Source organism: Melozone crissalis, unplaced genomic scaffold, assembly GCF_028551555.1.
Source record: "Melozone crissalis strain CALT ecotype California unplaced genomic scaffold, PUWL_Pcris_2 ptg000027l_1, whole genome shotgun sequence".
Lineage (NCBI taxonomy): Eukaryota > Metazoa > Chordata > Aves > Passeriformes > Passerellidae > Melozone > Melozone crissalis.
In genome coordinates this window covers 21,879,697-21,901,392 of record NW_026535805.1, presented here as the reverse complement: position 1 = coordinate 21,901,392, position 21,696 = coordinate 21,879,697, and the positions used below count along the sequence as shown (strand labels likewise).

Here is a 21,696-nt window from a genome sequence, read left to right as displayed (position 1 = left end):
TTAAGACTAATGCTATGCTACAGAATGTTCTCCTTCAAGAACCTTTATTTATGCAAAATCATGAACCTTTATGCAAAATCAAATTCAAACTATGGTGATGGGTATATGTCTTAGATTTGACCACATGCTTTGTATTAAAGAATTTAATTCCCCAGAAAACACACAGTTAAAAAGAATCTTCTTGCATGCAGGAAGCTGGAAAAGCATTTAGAAATGTCCATTAAACATTTTGAAAAATCAGCTCATTAGGAAGTTATTTTAAGAGCTAACCTAAAAATACATATTGCAAACAGTCATAAAGTTGAACTTTCCTGTTCTTATCATGACTTGAAAGTTTGCATTAAATGTATTTATGCTCAGACATGTTAATTATGGGGAACTGTCTGTGGCAACTAATTCAGCCCTTTGAAACCTGAGAACAAAAGCATTGCTAGAAAGGAAAAGCAGTCTAGGGACTGCAACACAGGGCAGGGACTCAAACTGGAGCTCTGTTCCCCATGCTGCCATCAGCTCAGTGTTTGGTTTGGGCCATTTCAGGTAGAGACGATGCAGAGATGGCTGAAATCAGTAGGGCTCTTTCCATTAACCTCTACAAGCTTTGGATCAGATCCAGACGCCCTCACCTCAGTGTGCTTGTCTGTGTGTGTATGAATGCTTGCAATGGAGCACGGGGTAGCAATTTCTTAAAGATCTCGGAGAATGAGTAGAAAGGCCACAAAGTCCCTCATAACAAAGGCAGGATGTATTAGGATGAACTTGTGGTGCTGTTACCTAGGTGATCCCCTACATGGCTCCTCAGTCAGCAGCACAAACACACACACCTAGAAGCAGTTACCTGTTATAGACCTTCCTGTCTTTTGTTTTTTGTTTTGTTTCTCACTTCAAGCCACATGTAGAGCTTCAGTATGGTTGCCCACCCATCCACAGTGCTTGCTCCCTGGCATTTTTGATGAGAATCTCATGTAATCATCAGCTGTAAACCCCCTTGCCTTTTACCAGATATGCTAAAAGAACAAGCCTCTTGTTTAAGTTGTAAGGACCAGGCAGCCAAGCCTGTTGCTCAGCTCAGTCTGGCAGCACATCAAACACATTTCTGGTTCTTGACAAATAGCAAAGGCTAAAGCAGCCATGGCTTCCTAGCAATTCTTTGTGCTGGTTGCCATTGCTGCGCTGCTGAAGTTACCCTGTTTCCTGCTCTTACCATTGCACATTCCAGTCCTGCCCTTAGACCAGTGAATTTCCAGATGCCCCAGCTTGAAGTACTGTTCCAGCCTATGGGCTAAATTTTTGCCAGGAATATTTGTGTTTATATTCAGGATTTTGGCAGCTAAAACGTGCAGGGACCATCCAGGGCACAGATTTTAAGCCGAGCGGTAAAGCAAGAGCCAGAACCACAGCTTCATCATCCTTGTCTGTCAGGCCTGCAAGGATAGCATGGAGCTGAGAGAGGACACCGTAAATAATACTGAGGGTGTGCGCAGTGATGCTGATTGTGGTCTGTTTTTCTCCTTGTAGAAACTGTACAGAAAAGAAATCAAGCCGCCTTTCAAGCCCGCAGTGGGGCGGCCAGAGGACACCTTTCATTTTGACCCAGAGTTCACATCTCGGACCCCTACAGGTTAGTAAGGTGGCACGTGGGTAATACATCTTTTCAGTTGGTAAATTCATTCTTCCTTTCCCCTCTCTAGTCCAACACAGTCTAAAAGTCTGATCACCTGTGGCATTACAGGGTTTTGCCATATCCAGCGGGAAGCAACGACTGGTTTTGCTTTTCCACCAAAAAAAAGCTCATAAGTATTTCACCAACTTCATATTAACTTGTCTTTAGGAAGAACATATTCCATGTTTTTAAAAGGAAAAAATAACTATTGTTTTGCTATTTTATTATTAATTTTTGCTTACACTAGCTGAATTTAACGATTTTCAATTACCTTGGCTTCAAAGAACTTTGTATCTCTCTGCAAGTTAGTGTGTAATTATATATTGCATAGATGTTTTATTTAATTACGACATCTCACAGACTGTGGACTGTTGGAAGTTAATGTGTGGTTAAAAGAAATGAAGAATCATCAAATTCTCAGGTCAGCAGAGTTATGCCAACAGGAAATTTGGCCCACAATATTTAGAAAATGCTTGCAGATAGAATGTTCCTATAACTTCTATTTCCTAACAGAAATACCATACTTTGTACACTATATATGTGAAGGTGACTGTTGCATAAAATTCAATCTTTCCACTATTTTAAGTGGAAAGCAAGAACATCAATAATGTCAGAGTGGTAATCCCACTTGTAATGGTGCCTCCTGCTAGACATGAGTAAGTTACATTACATTTCTGCCTGTGATGTACCTGTGTAAAGAAGTATCTGTTTATACTTCCTAAAGTGTAAAAATTGAATTAGTGGTTGTTTGTGAAACACTTTGAAGGTGGTAAGCGCTGTAAATGTCACATAGTATCACGGTAATAAAAAAGTATAAGGTCTCAAGCTTCAATCCTCAAATTGCCCCAGAACTGTTGCAGTGAGAAGGAAAGATCTGAGCTTTCATTATGAAAACACCTACATTATAAATGAGAATCAGAGTTGAGGCTTCCTGCAGTTTTTGTTCAGACTTATCATGACCTACACCATTTTTTCTTAAAACTAGCTCAAACTTCTATTCAAAGCCTGGCTCAGATTTCCTTTCATGGGGTTTGAAATAAGGGTATATACTCCAAATCTTTCCTCAGTCAGTTCCTTTTTTTTTTTTTCCCCAAGGATGCGCTGACTTTTACAAACTATAAAAATATTACATTTTTGTTTTTTCAACTGGAACATCCACCTGTCTCCAGTATATGTTAGTCATGTTCTGATATTCCTATTCCACTGCATGGAAACATGATCTTTGGTTTCCAGACATTTCACACATCTGATTTTAGCTGTAATTTAGGTTTCAGAAGCGCTAATTTCTCTGAAATATTGGAGAATGCAAGTTAATCTGGTCTTTGGGGATGTGTGCTCTGGTGCTGCCATGGGAAGTTTCACTGATGTGCAAAGAAGCATTAAAAGTTTGGATTGCTTTGGAAGTTCACACTTCATTGCTTTTACTGATGCCTGGGGCTATATTTTACACTACATGTTACTACTGTTGCCTAATTAAATTTGTTATTTGTTATTTCCTACAAGAACTGACTTGGAAGGTTTGTTTTGGGGTGGTGGCAGGGGTGGGGAGATGGCTGGCCTCAATTCTGCTTTGGGCTACCATGGATAGTGGCCTGAGAATCAAACATTTCAAAATAGGTGTAATTGGAAGTGTGAATCCATTTGCACTTTCAGAATGATGGAAAACCCCGGCAGACTGGCAGAATATTTTGCAGCCCCTGACTGTTGACTGGTTGTGTCAAACAAATTGGGAAGAGTATCAGAAATGTGTTTAATACTGGCTCACGTTGCCAATGGAATAGAGCAGTAACCTTTTTTTTTTATTATTTTGTCTATCAGGACAAAATAAAACTAACAAACAAACTAACCCTGTTACTGAGAACATCCTCAGAGAGAAAGCATTGTAATAATTTCCTGCTTCATGATCATGCAGTTGTGTTTTAATGAAGCTGTCAATCACTATTTAGCACTGTCTTTATGAATGAGTTCTCCTGTCTGAAAGCAGGTTTATGTCAAAGTTTTGGATACAGTAAATCTTGTTAGTCCAGTGATTTTCTGTACCTCAGAAACTTCCTTTACCCTGGAGGGTGAAACCACATTCTGTGGATTCTTGACTTCAGATCTAAGTGTGCCAAAGATGTGGTTTCTGACACTGACAGATTATGTGGGTATAGTTTCACATCACTTTTTCTCAGAGATTCATCCAAGTTGGAGTTGCTGGTTTTGGCCATTTACTTCCTAAATTCACCACTGTGGTCCCACATCTCATTTGTGGTGACTCAGCTCCTTACATGGAGCTGGAGGCTGAAGCAGTTCAGGTTAGAAATCATGATTTGGACAAGGATCAAACCAAGATCGTTCTTGTGACCCAACTTAGACTTCAGTTCACAAATGTTTGTACTGTTGTAATTGATGGAACAGCAGGCTGTAACCAGCAGAGATGTTTTAGACTGGCTTTACTGCTGAAAAAAAGTATTTAAAATTTCACCTGAAATACCTAAATATCCTCCTTTGCAATTAAGATGTTTATTAACCCTAGTGAAACATGATGAAGGAAATAACTTAGGAGTTATGAAGCCTTTGAAAACCCTTAAACCTAGGTGCTCTAGTGGAACAAAGCATTATTGCTTTTCACAGGAAGAAAGATAACCATTAGATATGATTAGTGCTTGTAAGTGGTTCTAATTCAGATATGTGAAATTATTCTGATTTATTAGACCTGGAAAAATGATTTAGGTTTCTGATCTATCAGTTAATTAACATGATTTATGCATAATTTTGCACTTAGCAGAAATGTTTTAATTAGTGCTGCTCACTATCAAATATTCATCACCAACAACCAATCAGTTGTTGGTGATGAATATTTGATAGTGAGCAGCAAATCATCAATAGTTCTTCTCCAGTATTTGCTGAAGCAATTGACAGTGAATTGTGAAGGAACAGTTTTTTTAAACGGATCTGACCTACCACTTTAGTTTTAGAGCTGGATCACAGCTTTTCTGAGGTTCAGAAGTGTTCAGATGTGAATTATTGTCATTCCTTTTTTTAAACAAACATTGTTTCCTCTTAATTAATCCCTTGTGTAACAATCCCTGTTATAGATATGCCACGGTAGGAAGTATCCAGTGATGCAAGAGGTCTGGTGTGATTCATCCACATATTTGCAAGGAGAGTGCCCATCAAAAACACTGAGATAAACAAAAAAACCCACGTCATTTTATCAAAAGACAATCTTCTCCATCTGAACTCTGCTTGCTGTGCAGTAATAGCACACCGACTCCTGACTCCTGTCAAAGCTGAAAGGAGCTTTGTGATGAGAAATGGAATTAGCTGAAGTCTCAGTTTTGTTTATTCCCAAGTAGATATATATTGGTTTTATCAAATTCTGACTTCAGTTCCTCTATTTATTTGACCAGTAGATTTATACAGGATGTGTGCACGCTAAGAAGTTCACATTCTTACATATTTTCAGGGCATCAGGCAGGTGAGTCAGATATAAAGCTCCATGGGGATGTATTTTCTTTAGCTAACTCGGTATTTACACACTTTACTACAAGGAAATAGTTTTCTAAAGGAAATTTAACTCTGTAACTTTGTCAGTAAATCACATGGTGCATTGGAGGAAATGTGAAGGGAGAAAGAGAAAAAACCCCACAAGCCCCCTCCAAAAAACCAAATAAAAAGTTAGCAAATTTTAGTAATATAGGTTCTATAATACCCAGCCTGTTGCCAGGGGATGATTTACAAAGTGATTTCCTTCTTGCTGAGAAAAATACCCAGGATAAAACATACACTGGGGAAAAAGATCTCTTTAAAGCTTTTCAGAATTTTAATTGAAGCACAGCTCTACTTGCTTCATCATGCTGCTCCTCTCACTGAGCAGTGGTGCAGGTACAAAGAACTGCTCTCAGCTTATTGCCTTCCAAAGGAAGAATTTCTAATTCAGAATTTTTTGAACTTTAGCCATTCCTTCCCTCCTTTTGCCATATCAGAGGAGGGGTGGGGAGAAAATCTCCGTGAAGGTTAGTTAAAACAATCCTTTTTGATTTTCCACCTGAGCATAAGTCAACCCTGTCTTCCCTGGAGTAGGTCCCAGCTCCTAAAGCTGCTCCAGAAGATTCCTATAAGGCCACTATTGGAGTATTGTGCTTTTCCACTGGTTTCATGCATTCTCTATATTCTCCTGATCCACACAATTTGCCACTTCATCCTTTGTAATTTCTGTAGTTAAGTTGCGCTGCAAAAGACAGATAAAGCAGCCTGTAGCTTTTTTCCACTCCCTGGAGAACCTCTGATAAGCCCTGCAAGGTTCCCTGCCCTGAGTCTCTTGTCTCTCACTGAGCCTCTCTGCCCTGTGCCTTCTCTCTGGGCACTTTTGGCACAGGCAGTACTTTGCCTAAGAATGCCCTGTGAAAAAATCCTGTATCCAAGAGGAGGCATCCTTGCAAACAATACCCCTGTACTGTTCAAACCCAGAGGAAAGGAATGGAGAAGGCACACCTCAACCTTGACATGGAGGTGAATTATATTCCCCTGTGTGTGCCAGTGTATCAGATCTGCTGTTGACTGCCAGGGATGGCTTTGTCAGTTGTACTGCCGTGCTCTTCCTTTCTGTTCTTCTGTGCAGCTCATGAGGCCATTTTCTTCCTTCTCCTACAGATTCCCCAGGTGTTCCTCCAAGTGCCAATGCTCATCATCTTTTCAGAGGGTTCAGCTTTGTTGCCTCCAACTTGGTGCAGGAGCCTGCACAGCAAGATGTGCACAAAATCACTGTTCACCCAATTGTGCAGGTACTGATGCTGGTTACATTTCCCATCTGATGTGCACATACATATGTGTGTATTTAAACTGCCTAATGCTCTCACTGGTATTTCACAGCTACCTAGTGTAGGAAGGAGGTGTTTTACATGCAGCACGTAGGTGTTGGAAAATGAGAATTTTTTTGCAAAGGCCTTTATGTATAAAATGTTCCTCACCACCTTTGCAAAGGAAATAGGGACTGCTTTTTGTCACAACTAAAATGAAAAGCACTTCTCAATACCTGAAACAGGATTCCAGTTGTGCATGCAGGGCAGGTAATGAAATACTGGTTTGTCACTGAATGCATTTCATTCCCAACAGTTTTGTCTTGGATTATATGATCCAGTCTGTGCTGGCAAAGGGGTTTGATGAACTACTGTTACGGGCTCCCAGAGACACCGAGCCCAAGCTCCTGGGTGTAAGAGGCCACTGTACTCCTGTTCTGTTGCACAAAAGCCTGGGTGTGCTCACCTAAGCCAGGTTGCGTGATGGGGGAACATGCCAGACACTTGTTTTTTTGCTGCCATTCTCCTAAAAAAATCTATTCAGTTGTACTTTAAACCAGAAATAAATTGCTACAAAAGGTTTGAAGCATCAGAGGAGGAGGGAACGGGGAGAAAGAACAGGGCCACTTAAAGATGCGGCCAATTTTCTCACTAGGAGAAAGCTCCCTCTGCTACTCACAGCCACAGGTGTACATGCCTCAAGGAGGGGAGACCCTGCCTGTGGTTTTCATAGGTATTCATCTCTGTTTTAATTATTTGCAGTGGAATGTGTCATACTCTTAATGATGCTCTTATGGCACAGTAAGTGAAATACTACCCAAGCCATTACATCTCAGAAATGCAGAAATGTTATATATATATTTATATATATATATATATTTTTTTTTATATATATATATATATATATATATATATATATACATGTTAAATCAAATTCCTGTGATTTGCTTTGTAAAAATGTATTGAATATTGACACATGCACGTTTTAAAATTTAAGAGGTTCTGTGTGGACTTTGCTGGCAAGGCCATATTTTTAGAGAGAGGATTCTGGAGGATTTTTAGAGGTGCTGGTCATTTCTTGAGTCCTGGGATGGAATTTGCAACAAATTTCAAAAAGCCTCAGATTTGGGGTTCACCATTGAACTGGTCTGCCTGCCCAGAGATTTTCCAAAGAACATATGAATTAATGGCTGAAAATATTAACTTCTCTCTCACAAAGAAACTGCAGATGAACATATTCTAGACAAGACTTCCAATGATCTGGAGGCACTCCTCATATATGGGGTATCTCTCTTGAACACAGTGAAACTATGAAACTTAATATTTTATGTTATCTGCCCCTCAGTACTTAGAAATCAGTTTATCTTGTCAAGATATGTAGGTTGGTCAGGAGATTTGGGTCCACAGTTTCCTATGAATTTCTAATATATGGTTATTTTCTGCATTCCAAAAATAGTTTAGAAAATCACAGCAGTTTTGCCACTACTTCTACAGACAATTCCATCTTAGAGACTGGAAAAAGGTAGAAAGGGAACAGACACATTCACTTGTTTATGTAAAGAGCTTCAGAATCTTTTAACTGGATTTAGAAAAGCTGCTAAGGACAAGAGAGCTCTGTGAAGGAGAGGAGATCAAGGATCTCCTTCAAGAGGAGGCTGGTCCTTGCCTTTACATACCCATCTCCTGATTACCTTGTTTCTTTTGTCCCCCTGTAGCAGTTACATGGGAACAACATTCACTTTACTGATGGATACGAGATCAAGGAGGACATAGGAATTGGCTCCTATTCCGTGTGCAAGAGATGCGTTCATAAAGCTACAGAAACAGAGTTTGCAGTGAAGGTAAGAAAGCCTCTGGTAAATGCCAGATATGCAGCTGAGGCTGCTCTGCTTCTGGATTGTTTGTTGACTTATTTCTTGTTGCTGGGTGTTGCTTGGGATTTTTTTCTGTTTCGTAAGATGGCAGATTTCATAAGTCTTCCCTATTTTTCACACTTCAATCCCACCACATAGAATTCCTCAGTGGAAAAACCCTTTGCCGTCTTGCATGGAAACCCTGTTAATCACTTCAGCCGTGCTCCTTGCAAACTGAATAAGATTTTTAACATACCCTAGACTGAATCATCATAATTTTAAAAAAATTACATATAAAATTATTGCAAATTTGAAACATGATTTATTCTTCTTTCTCAAGTTCTTTAGATCTGAGTTCCTTGTAATTAAAGAGATTTTTCAGTGAAAACCATGATCACCTAGAAAAACTCAGATTTCCCTTTGTCTTCAAAATGAATGCTATCAAAATGAGTGAAAGTCAGTCTTCAGCAGAGATAAAATATTGATTTAGTTGGGCATTGAGGATAAGTCAGTGAACTTCAGACTTGCTCAAGGAACGGTGCATGGAACACAGTCACTTTGTGGTATTTTTGGGGTCCTGCGTTGTAGGGAGGAAAGATGAATCTGACTCCATGTTCTTAGAAGGCTAATTTATTATTTTATGATATGATATATGATATTTATTATGCTCTACTAAACTATACTAATGAATAGAGAAAAGATAGTTACAGAAGGTTTAACAAGATACTAAAGAAAAACTCCTGACCTCTTCCAGAGTCCCAACACAGTCAGACAGTGATTGGTCATTAAGTAAAACAATTCACGTGTTAGATAAACCATCTTCAGCAAAACACAGGAGAAGCAAATGAGATAATTTTGTCTTCCTTTTTCTCTGAAGCTTCTCAGCTTCCCAAGAGAAGAATCCTAAGCAAAGAAAATTGTCCAAAAAACGTAAGAGTGACATCACATCTGCCCCAGAGGCCAGGGAGCTGCTAGGATGAGGGAAGAACTTCAGCAGAGCTACTTTGGAAGTCCATGCTTGGAGAACTGTCATCAATTCCATTCAGTGCTATTGAATATAGAGCATGCAGCCATTGCAGGGGCCAGTAGAGACCAGTGGCAAGTGGTTGTGAGATAACAGCTCAGAGGAAGAGTTTCAAACATGCACTTTTCTTTAAGGAAAAGTTTAGCAGTGAAAACACTCATGTGTTAGGAAAGTACTTCATGGTTTTGCTCTTGTACCAGAAAGGGACAAGTTTAGATTATAACATGGAATTTGAAAAAACAGGGGAAGTTAGGTCAGATCCTTTCACTTCTGTGCCATCTCATGGGAACAGATTGCAGTACATAGAGAAGAGTATTTAAAAAATTTGCAGTAAATGAGGGGATCTAGCCAACTGCCAGTATACGTTTACTGTTTTAAAATTTTAGAAATGTGAATTTGGCTAATAAATGAGATTGTGTCTTTGCTATTAAATGAGATGATGACAGCTTAAGGAAGTGATCCAGACTTCAGTTCATGAGATAAATGACCTCCAGACAGTCAATAGAATAATATGAAGCATTTTATTCAGTCTTATTTTCCACTATTATGGCAATGGTATGGACATATGCTATTGATGGCAATGTAGTATCTGTGAAAATCCATGAAACTTTTCATGTTTCCTCATGATGGCCACAAAAATCTGGAAACCACTATTAACCTACAATCTGTTGATGTCACTGTTCAAACAATGGTTGATTTTGCTGGGCTACACCGTAATTAGGAGCGTGGACTTACCAGCCGATCTGTGGGCTTTCATATGAATGTGCTACTATTTTCATTTCTAATGAATTTAAAAAATCAGAGCTTTTCAGTGCCCAGGTCATTTATCAACAGATGGCATTATGTTATAGTAGGTGTGGGTTCTGTATAACGGACGTACATCCATGATGAACAAAATGTATACTAAATTTAAGTAGTAACTTTAATATTTCATTTATATCAAGTATTGTGGACAGATTTATCAGTGTAATGCAGCCAGTGTGAAACCAAAATAGAAAAACCTGATCCTTTGAAGATGTCTGAGTGCCCAGATCTGACAGGGTCCAGCATGCTCAGGGTACCTCAGAGAATCCAGGACATAGCCAAGGCATGGAGACACTCAAAGCTCCAGCAGAATTCAGCACTGTGATTGCTAGGTTTATGCTCTTTCCCATTTTTTAAAATATTTCCTCATTTTACTCCTTTGTTCTTCCACTTCTTACAACTCTTTTCTTGTCATGTAAATATGTCTTGATTTTGACTGCCAGTGTAGGCAACATGTGCAGCATCTCAGTTTCTGACACAGTGTGAGTCAAATGTGCAGCACAGATTTGGGGTTGGAGACAGTTGGTGGGTTTCTGTTTGTTCTGTCTTTCCAGCACATTTGGTGCTGCCTCTTTGGTTATTACTCTTACCAATATATTAATTTTACTTTTCTTTAAATTTTATTGTAATTTCATAATACAATTATATCCTTTTGTTGTCAGAGTAGCTCGCTTTCAAAAAAACTGCACAATGCCACCCATTTCAAGTAATTAGATAGCACAGGAGTTGCAACTGATATTATCATAATTATATATCAGTCCCTTTTGACATGCATCCTTTAACTGTCTCTTTAAAAATCACTGTAATTAGGCTCTTTTCATTTCTGTTAGTAAGTATAATTTTCTCTGTGTTCTCCAGCATGTAACATTCAGAGGGAAAAGTGTCTGCAGAGATAGTTGGTGTGATAGGCAGCAGCCCCATTTGCTTTGCACCACCTCATTAAATCTCCCTCTTTCAGAGGAGCTGCCAGCACCTCAGAGAGCATCGTCCTGTCTCCCTCAGGGGAGGCTGCTGATAGGGAAGGAGTTAAGGAAATTACGTGGTGGCATCGCTGCAGGAAGACACACACCATGTCGCTGTGGAAATAAATAATCCTTCCATGGAGCCTGCCGCTCACCTTGTTTACTATTGTTCCCTGGTGTCTTACTGAGACAGGAGATTGCCTGGCCAGAGTAACTTGAGTCAGAGCCACTGCCAGAAAAGCAAAACCTTTCCTAGCCCAGAAGCAGAACATATTTAATAAAATGCAAAACACTTCATCCCTTTTCCTTTTGCTGGCCATCTGCTGCTAATTGGGGGGGCGTATTGTAGAGGTAATTAGATGTCTAGCAGTGCAAAGATGGTGTTTGCTGGTGGTGTAAAAGCATTTGAACAGGTCTGGAATTTCACTCTTTTCGGAGCTGATTGAGATTAGGCACGTGTCTCACTGAGGAGCTTTTGGAATTTCCCCCAGACACCTCTCTGCACCTGTAGGCAGCTGTACTGCCTCTGTAAATCCAATCAGGGAGCTGCTGAAGAAGAGAATTTTCTTACCACCTATTCCCTATTCTTCCATATCATCTGTAAAAATGAAATGCTAATAATAAACTCTAAAGCTATTTTAGACATGCCCTTGGGCTTCTAAGTGCAATATTTCAGAATTCAGACATAGCTCCACTTCTGAGAGCATTTCAATACCCTGCAAGAGAAAACTCTGTAGACAGTCAGATTTCCTGCAAATTGAGTCTACCCTGAAACTAGTAACCACCTATGTAGGTCAGTGCAGGTAGATGTTGGCTTAGCAAGTCCATGTGTCATATTCTACTTGCACGTACATACTCTGGGGAGCTTTTAAAATTTTACTTTTAACTTTTTTCCGTCTCATTCCCAAGGGAAAAAAAAAGTAAAAAGCTCTAAAATACAAGTAAGGATTTATTCATTCTTTTGAATCACAGTATATTCCGAGGTGGATGCTTCACAATACACTGGTAGAAAGAGGAGAGATGGGAAACAAAAGAGTATTTCTCCCCTGATGGACTTCTACTGTGTTTAAGATTCTTCTGCTATAATATTGATCATCTTGACTACAGCGGGCCTAATGATTTTTAATAGCAAAGAGAACGGGCATTTTCAGTTGCAGTTACAAATTTCACATGGATATAAATGTAATGATGAGGTCAGAAGCAAAGGAAAATAAGATCAAAGTATTAAGTCACATCAGTATCTATAGAAAATAAGTTAATTAAGTAAAAGAATTATGCTAGAGGAGCTGGTAGAGGTTTCTGTGGGTGGAAGAAAGTTTAAAATGGAAGCCTAAACAGATTAAGAGCTCTTGTTTGGAGTTCAGAATACTTGGTGAATCAGATTTTTCAAAACCTTCCAGATATGTGATGCAATTAGCATATTCTGAATGTTTTTCTTGTCTTAAAACTATTGCACAGCTTTCAAGCTTGGAGCACAAGTGAAGCTTTCAGGCTGGATTTTTGGATGTGCTTCTTACTGATGCCAGATTAAGTAAATTAGAAAAGGACTTCATTTCATCTCCCTGTTTCTAAAGGTTTGTCTGCTCAGATTGACTCCTGACCCCCAGCAGAGATTACTGGTGGATAATAGACAAGTAGAAATTTCTGCTGCTGAGCCAGTTCTACCCCCAGTACTGCCCCCAGTATTGCAGAGGTAGGTGGTTTAGATGCCAGATTCAACACCTTGATGTCAACTGCCTTTTTCTTCAGAATATCCAGCTGGTTAAGTCTTGGGGTTTTTCAGTCCCTCCATGCTGTTAGAGGCAAGGTGGAAAACTAGGTTGTATATCTTAAAACCAGGATATACATTTTTCCCTCCTTTGAAGAAGAAAAATATAGTAGAGATAGTCAAAATTGACAAGTCCAATTTTGCAGATGCCAATATTACAGTGGAATTTGGATCTTGAAACACATGTGAATCTCATGACTTTTTCCTATCTCTGTAATGTACTAACCAACTGTTTGGCTCCAGATGTTCCACAGTTGTGAGCAAAGCCAAAGTTTGCAGTCTGTCTGCCTCTGGGATACAAGTTAGACTCTGCTAGAGTCCGAGTGAATCCTATAGCTCGTGTATAATTCTGACAGCTGCAAAGCCCTGAAAGCACATCCATCTAGCATGTTCTGGTGTGTGCAGACTGGAGAGAAGGTGCATTTTAATTAGCTACAAAAATTTGATAGCAGCAGAGAAGTGGTGTCAGCATGCCATCAATAAATAGAAATCAGTAACTCAGGAGAGCTAGTATTGGCAGGCCTGTGTAATCAAACTGATTGTATGTGTCTATTTATTTGCTAATGACAGTGAGTGACATAGTCACCAAAACCCATTTAAATTCCAGAGTTTTTTCATAATTTTCTTAAACTTCATTTTCCACTTCCATTGATGTTCATGATCTTAGTTTGGTTGTTTCTAGGTGGTTGGTGTGAGTAGATAAAACTGCATGCTGATCTGAAGGCAGGAGGTATTTAGTGGCTCTACATTTTCTCCTTAGCCTGTAGTATGGTTAGGTCAGGTGTTTAGTGCTGAATGCAATAAAGAAAGTAGGAATCTTACTTAGTGAAATAAGAGTAGGAAAAAAAAAAAAAGAAGAAAATCAGTCCAAGCATCATTAAATCTCCTTGAAAGTTAAGGAGTCTTTAGATCTAGACAGATTTGCTTAAAATTGTCTCTCCTTAACCATAAAAAGTAACTAAAGTGAAACAGACAGTGGAAATTTCAGGGAAGGCTTTGTATCTATTTTTGTCTGTTTGAGATGTACTTAGTGTCTGGCAGAAAAGGGATAAATATATCAGTATTTAAATAGGAAGGTCAGTGGAAAGTTTGCTGGGTGACCTCAGATCTCTTGGCCCTGAGTCTGCCAGCTTGTCAAACCAGAGGTACTCAACCACCGCTTGTCCAACCTTGCCCCCCCAGAACATGGCGCAGAGGTCAGGCCCCAGGATATGTGCACCAATCTCCAGGTCAGAGCCACTGGTAATCCATCCCTTTGCAATTTAGCAGAAGTTACCTGCTGCTGGAGCAGAGCAATCTGCACTGTCAGGACTCTGCCAGAGAGAGGATGGGCTGCATGGGCATGGACCAGATCAGTTCTTGTTCAGTCTCTAGCAGTGCAGACCCCCCTTGACTTAGCTGGCTGGCTGTCACAGTCAGGTTTGTGTGGGTAAGAGGAGGCCTCTATCACATGTCACACTTGGGGAAAAAGTGGCACCAGGAAGAATATAATGACATGTAAAAGGCCCTCATTAGTCAGTCAAGTGATGGGAAGTAAGAGTGCCAACTTAGCGCTTCCAGAAGCCTCTAACTGTCCTTGCTCTTCCTCAAGATGGCTTATCAAATTATCTATGAAAAGCATATCTTTTTGCCTCTGCAAGATCATACTAATGATACCTAAAGATACTTTCCAATATTTTATTGAGAAAGTGCTTCTGACTGCAGTCTGGCCAAAATTTTTCATTACTGTTTACTTTCCTTCCCTGAATATGTAATGCAGCTATTTGGTGTTCTCAAATAATTCATAGGATGGAATTACAAATATTTGAATACCTGCATCAGACAAATATTTCATAAATATGTTGCAAGTGTAGTTACAGTTTTATTAATACAATTTATATGCAGACCTATTGATTTCTATCTTATTTACATGCTTGCATATAAATGAATTTTTCTTGTAGTACCTCAGTAGGAATACTAAACCCTGTGAGATCATGTGCTCTTTTGATATCTGTGGTTTAAGACAGAATATAAATAGAGAAAATCTATAGCAGAAAATGTGCAAGAATTACAAGGCAAGCTCTATCAAGAGAGCTACAAATACGTGTGATGTAAGACAGACAAGAGCTCAGTGGGATGCGATCAAAATCTATAAATATCTCTAAGGTGATATAAATGATGGATGACAACCATTTGGCTGCTAAAGACAGCAAGGGAAGACAGAATGTCTTGGAGCTAAAAAAGGGAGATTCAGGGAAAAGAAGTCTGATTGTGAGAGCAGTTGGTAAAGCAAACTCTTCAAGGAAATGACCGAGATGTCTTCCCCTCCACATGCCAAGCAGTTGGTTTGTCATATTAGTGAAAATGTAGCCTTGCAAAATGCAGGGTCAGAGGTACAAGACCCCTTCTTACCTTGATAAACTACAGAAAAGACCAAGTTTTCCCAAAAATTTGTTTTTTAAAGCTGGGTATCAGGAAATAACATGGCCCAGACACTCAGGTAAAAGATGGCTTTGAGTGTCTGAAGCATACTCATGCTTTTTGGCAGTGGGGCACCAAATTTGGTAGACTGCCATTTAGGAGATAAAGGCTTTTGAGCAGATTTAAGCACAGATCTTTGTCCTTCTTTGAATTGGCACAGAGAGGGCTGTTTTTTAGAGTGCTCTGCAAATAAACCAGCATTAATAGCCCTAATAAGGGCTCATTGCCATACTGTGAGTGATTGCAGACAGCATGGAGGATGTCCTCTAGCTATCATGGAAAATGATTTACAGTAAAATGGATAAAGCAGCAAAGGGTGATGGATTATTGTTGTCTATGAGGATCTTACATCTGATCTGTGAGAGTATTTTTGAAGGCTTTCTTGGTTTTCCCTTTTCAAAAACTTAATCAAAGGACCTGACTTCCACCCTGGACCAGGGTCATTCCATACACTCACCATAACAGGAGGCAACATAATGGTGTCCTCATTTTTGAAGATTTGGGTTTTCCAGAATGCCTGCAAAGCTTCATTGGGTCTCACTTTTCTGTTGGTCTGAGTGTGTTCAGATAGGAGTTGGACTCAGTGATCCTGATGGGTCCCTTCCAACACAGCATATTCTGTGATGCTGTGCTTTCTGCCAGATAGTCTCCCCCCAGAAATAAATCAGTTCTCCAAGGAGGCACTGCTTGAATGGCTGCAGCTACAGCTTCAGAAGGGCTAGGCCAGTACAGAGTGCTGGGCTCTGCTGGAAGGATGTGGGAGAAGGCAGGGCAGAGAGGTAGGAGTGGCTTGAGCATTTCTACAACTACCCAGTTTGTTTCTAGAAGCAAGAGCCATTGCTGACTTTTGGGGTAAATGGGGTTGAAGCATTGCCTAAATTCTTAACAAAATAATCAGAGAGGGCAGGTAGAAATACAGAAATGTGTGCAGGCTACCTCTTAATCTCAGCTTCAAAGCAAATCTTAAATGTATAGTGGTTGTACATTTCTGGCTTAAGAATTCCTGCAGCCTCCTCCCCATTTCATCCCAAAGCTCTCAGTGTCTCTCTCCTTGGCATGGCTGAACCTCTGAGGAATGTGAGAATATGGTTATTTCCCTCTGCTAACTAGATCTTTTCTGAGACCTAGGATCAGGCAGCAGTTTTTCTACAGCTTAATAATATCATGTTTCTCTTCGCTAATTTGCTTGCCAAATACCTAAAGTATTTTGGACAGAATTCAGTCCTTTGCGCCTCTGTTTCTCTTTTGGGGCCATTCAAACGATGTTTTTTGCATTTGTCTTCCATACTGATGTCATAATTTTTCCCCTTTGAAATTTCTGAATGATTCATTGGTTTCCATCTCTGAAGCTTTCTGTAGAAGGTGAGAGCAGTGTTGCAGTTACTTTATGGACTGAAAACTCATCAGTCTGATCCAAGGCTCTGTGCTGAGCAGAGCAGACTGAGACACAGCTCAGAGCCTTTCCCACCAATCCATTTTACTTCCAGAACTGAAGATTTCTCCCTAAAATGAGCTTTTCTGTTTCATGGCTGCTATTGAAATAAATTTGTTAATGTTTCTGTTCTGCTTAGAAAACGTGTGCTACGCTATAAGTGCTAATTAACAAGCAGTTAATTAACACTTCCAGCTGACAGCTTAGGAGTGCTAAGTCAGCAAACGATGTCAGCAAGTGGGCATGCTCTCTATGCAGAAATGTTTAATGTCTCACCTGCACAGCTTGATCAAATGGGCAGTCCTTATTTCAGAAAAGTATTGCTAATTAGGCCTGTTTCTTCTTAATAGTAATTTTTCACTATTTTCCTGGAATATTTAAGCATGGATAGAGGGAAGAAATTTCTGAAGCTAATCAAAACTAATAGCACAGCAAATAGTCCCTCAGAAACTATTAGGCTTGGATAAGCTCTCCGTGGAGACCTCTTAAATTTAAAATTATACCATGTTCTTTTAAATAATATTAGCCTTTCTGCAGTGATTTTCGTCCAACTTGAGTTATTTGACATCAGAAAGGAACCGAATTAAAACAGATGTTTGGCATGAATAGACCTTGTTTTTAGAAGGAAATATTACTGAAATGGAAACCTGTACATTTTCCAGCACCACAGAACTGCAGAACTCTCTTTCTGTGACACTTCCATCGGAATTAGTATTGTAGATGAAACTGTCAAGTTAAAATCTGTGTGCTGTCACACCCCCTTTTTCAGAAGAGAAGCAAATCCCACCCGTAGTCAGTTTCATTAGTGGTACCCTGAATTTTCAAATACATCACAGTGTAGATACAATGTGCAAAGGGACACAAAATTAATTCTCCTTTTGCTTATCCTTCCCTTCCCAGAAAAGGAGGGGATTTTTACAGAGACTATCAGATCACACTATGTAATGAATCTGTTCTTAAAGGAGATGCTTACTGCCCAAACAGAGTATAGAAAAAAACAGTGTATAACAGAAAAAACAAGCAGCTTTAAAAAACATATTAAATTCTCCTCCTCCATGCTTTTTTCACAAAGCCATTCAGGGTTCCCTAGTGCTGGTTAAAAGGAGCTTTACATCATCCCAGTGCCTAAAGGCACTGGCAGCCTCAGGTGTGGCTGTACAAGGTATGAGAATGCCCAGGTGTGTCTGCCCTGCCTTCTGCTGGGCTTTGTGCCCCTGCAGCTGGAGCAGCAGACTGGGGCTGTACCAGCAGCTCAGCTGCCCCAGCTCACACTCTGGTTTCAGCTGCCAGGAAGGGTCACCTGGGGTGGTGGGAGATGAGGCAGATTAAAAGGTCATTTAATTGTTTGGTCACTAAAGATGCACAAGGTCCTTTCTCCCCAGCACAGACAGACCCAACAGAGCAGTGTCCTTGCTGCTAGCTGGAGCACAGTCTGGCCAGAGCCCCATCCTTTCTCCTCAGGCTCATATCACTGCTCTTCCCATCAGTGTATCTCATGTTTCTTTTCTGTCCTTTTTCTCACTCTCCTGCTTCTCTCTCACCTTTTCTTTTAGGCTGTTCATTTTCCAGACAGCAAAGGCAGTTAAACTGTCTCCTCCCCCTTCTTACCTTTTTCCAATCTCACAACTGTAGTGATGGAGAACTCCACGTGAGAAACACAGCCGTTCTCCATTCTTCTCATGCACAGTCATTCAGGTTAATTTCAGTGCTGGAAAAGGCAATTTGTATTAGCAGGGCTGCTTCACTGAAAGTGGATTAGGGAGTGCTCACACGTACTGTTCCTTTGGCAGGGCTGTAAGGGCTGTAAGTCCCAGCTGGTGGGTGATACCAAACAGCTGAAGGCTCCAACATCTGCTGATGGTATAACTAGGTCCAGAAGAAGAGATTTATCTACACAGTTGGAAGCATGCAAATACCTTCAAAAAAAGGCAGCAAGCAAATACATATACTGTCTATTTAGTTGCTGTGCCAATTTCAGCAAGGCTTTACCCACACAGAATTTTATTGATACTCTCTTTTATACTCATTAGTCTGCTCTGACAAGCTTAAATCCATTGAAAACCCATTAGTAAAGGAGAATTAGATGATTTTTTTCCATGCAGAAGACTTGTAAAACCTGTACAGATACATTAATTGAGATTTTGAAAATATTCTGTCCTGCTTCTTTTTTCCTTAATAAAGAAGGCGTTCAGTATTGTCCTTTAAAGAAGCTTGACTCATTTTAAAATATCATGATGTTATTACCCTGAATCCCACTGAGGAAGGAAAATGCACCTTTTCCTTTCAGTTAGTCACACAGATGATGTGATAAAGAGCAAACAAATCCTCTGTCAGAACAAAGGACACTATTGACTGTGCTGAGCCCATTTTACTCTAAAATTCTTTCATAAACTGTTTGACACAGATGAGTTTCTGAGCAATCCCTGGGTGTCCAATGCACAGAAAAAAAGTCTGTTTGCTTTAAGGCTCAGTTTCTTTCTCTTAGGAAGGGCAATGGATGACCCTTGTGCATCACAGCTCTTCTGGGCCCAGGTACTGTAGACCTCATGTTACATTTTCATTTAAGTTCCTTATACATTATGGTGAATTTTTGAGTTGGTCGTCTTCACCACACATCTAAAGAGAGAAATGGAAAAGTAGCATCATGACATATTACTCAAATTCTCAGGACTAGTAGCTGAGATCTTCCCTTAATTCTGTAATAGAGAGTGTTTATAAGTACATTTTAATTGAATTCAAATCAAAATGAGTTTCCTAAAGTAAATACATCATTGCTTGCACAGGAAGAGCTGCAGGAGGTTCATGAGCTCTACCAGAGAGGAACAGAGAAGAGTCTGTATTTATGCAAAATACAGTGTCTCAGAGGAGACAGGGACCAGGGTGGCAAATGCTCTTTTTACCACAGGAAATTCTGGGTGGATTTAACAGCACACCAATAAACTCTTTGGAAGTGTTGTAAATCACTGCACAGACTGCCCAAGGAAATGGTGAAGTCACCATCCCCGTAGGCATTTAAGAGACATGTAAATAAGGCACTTGGGTTTTGTTATGGACTTAGCAATGCTGGGTTAATTGTTGAGCTTGCTGATCTCAAGAGATCTTTTCCAACCTAAATGATTCTATGACTTTGTGAAGAGGAAGATCAGGAATATCACAGGAGTGGAGCTGTGGGGCATATTTATTTAATGGACTGCTGTGGCCACTGCCACATAGAAATAAAGAAACTGTGCATACTGCAGCCAGTCTGACCTGCAGGGGGATTTCTGGTGTAGTTGCAGTCAAGGGCCAAGTGTAAGTCACAGGCACGCTGAAGAGAGGCACTGGCAGGGTGACAGTCATCTTTTGCTGTGGAGGAGAAAAATGGTTCTGGTCTGTCCCGTTAGACTGCCCGGGGACTGAGAGGAGTTTTGCAGGTCCCTTCACAACTCTGACGATGATTTGTGGTGCAGTTTCGGGCAGTTTGTCCATGTAATCAGTGTATTGCAGGTTGCACACACGTTAAAACAAAAAACATTCATATTTAGTGGGACTGTCTTGCAATTTGTATTTACATTGCATATTGTGAATTAGAAGCATTAAATGTCATCTGCTGCTGTTGCTACTACATCAGTAGCAGAGTGCTTCGGGTTGTGTTGGTTTTAGTTTTGTCAATAGCTGAGACTATTTTTGGTTTGGATTTTTTAGGCCATATGTATGCATTTATAGTCTTGCATTATTAATAGTCAGTTAAAATTTTCCACAGCTCTGGATATTTACTTTCACAGGGAACTGCAACAGAAAAGGAATCTGGAATATATAGCTTGCTACAGCAGCACAGGAATAGTGGTCCTTCACACTGGTGGTAATACTTGCCACAGTAGGTTCTGCTAGTTTGTACAGGGCAGGCAGATGCTAACAGGGGCACATGTGAGTTTCTCCAGTAACTTGACAAGAGGTTTATCAGTGTAGCCAAGGAAGTGAGGATCTTCTTGTATGTTAGGCTTACTGGTTGAGTGGGACACATTTAGTCACTGTGGTTGTGCTCATGTGGAGTGGGTCCATCAGGGCTTCGTTGGCTTCTTGATAAAGTCTCAACTAAACTGGGAGAACAACAGCAGAAATCTTTATTTCATTCACCTATTCTTGAGGTTTTACTTTATTTATTCAAAGGTGGGTAACAACCATTTACCTGCATCAGCTGCCTGTTGCACTTTGATTTGTCACACTTCCATTAATTTAGAATCAAATCCCTGATATGGCCTCAGAGGCATACCTGAGCCATGGAAAATTTCTGACCATCATTATCACTACACATACATACCAGTCATGATGACTGTGAAACCTCTGATTTATATTCAGTTATGCATTATTATGGCTAATGCATAAGATTCTACTCATGTACTTGAATTTGTATCACCATAAATAAACCATGAAAAATGCATATATTTTATTAAAAAGCAGGCAGGCATTTATCTTCATTAGCAAAAGAGGTTTTCAAAGAGCTGTTTTTTCCCTGCTAACATCATAATTTAATATTTGTGCTCTGTGCCCAGCTCTTGGAGAGAAACTAACCACATTTAAGTATGGAAGCCTTGAAATCCAAGGCAGTAGTGGAAATGATTTTCTGAAAATGCCACCCATTCCACTTTGGTAAACCTGTTATTCAAAAGTACTGCTGTTGTTTTCTAGCAATAAGAAATAGAGACAAAATAGTGTACTCCTATGAGTTTCTAGTAGAACGAGTCTTTCACCATCTCCTGTGCAGTTACTTTTGAGATTCCAAAATGCAGAGATTTACCTTAATTTTTTTTTTTATTCCATATTTATGATTTAAACCTGTAAAGTGAGAGACATTAATCAGTGTTCTCACTTTACAGGTTTAAATCATAAATATTATGATTCAAATGACAAATTACTAAAGCTCTTTGCCTGACGTGGCAAATATGGTTACCAGAATCACTGAGGAGAAG

General features: G+C 39.8%; 1 protein-coding gene across 2 annotated transcripts in view; it reads left to right on the top strand.

Moving 5' to 3' along the window:
• The window catches only part of RPS6KA2 (ribosomal protein S6 kinase A2), a 276,800-nt gene that overhangs the window by 240,374 nt on the left and 14,730 nt on the right, over nucleotides 1–21,696 (top strand). For both annotated transcript variants that reach the window (XM_054279646.1, XM_054279647.1), the window contains 3 exons: nucleotides 1,516–1,618; nucleotides 6,299–6,429; nucleotides 8,160–8,285. In XM_054279646.1, the coding sequence (XP_054135621.1) occupies nucleotides 1,516–1,618; nucleotides 6,299–6,429; nucleotides 8,160–8,285 (360 nt within the window). The remainder of the gene's footprint in view (nucleotides 1–1,515; nucleotides 1,619–6,298; nucleotides 6,430–8,159; nucleotides 8,286–21,696) is intronic.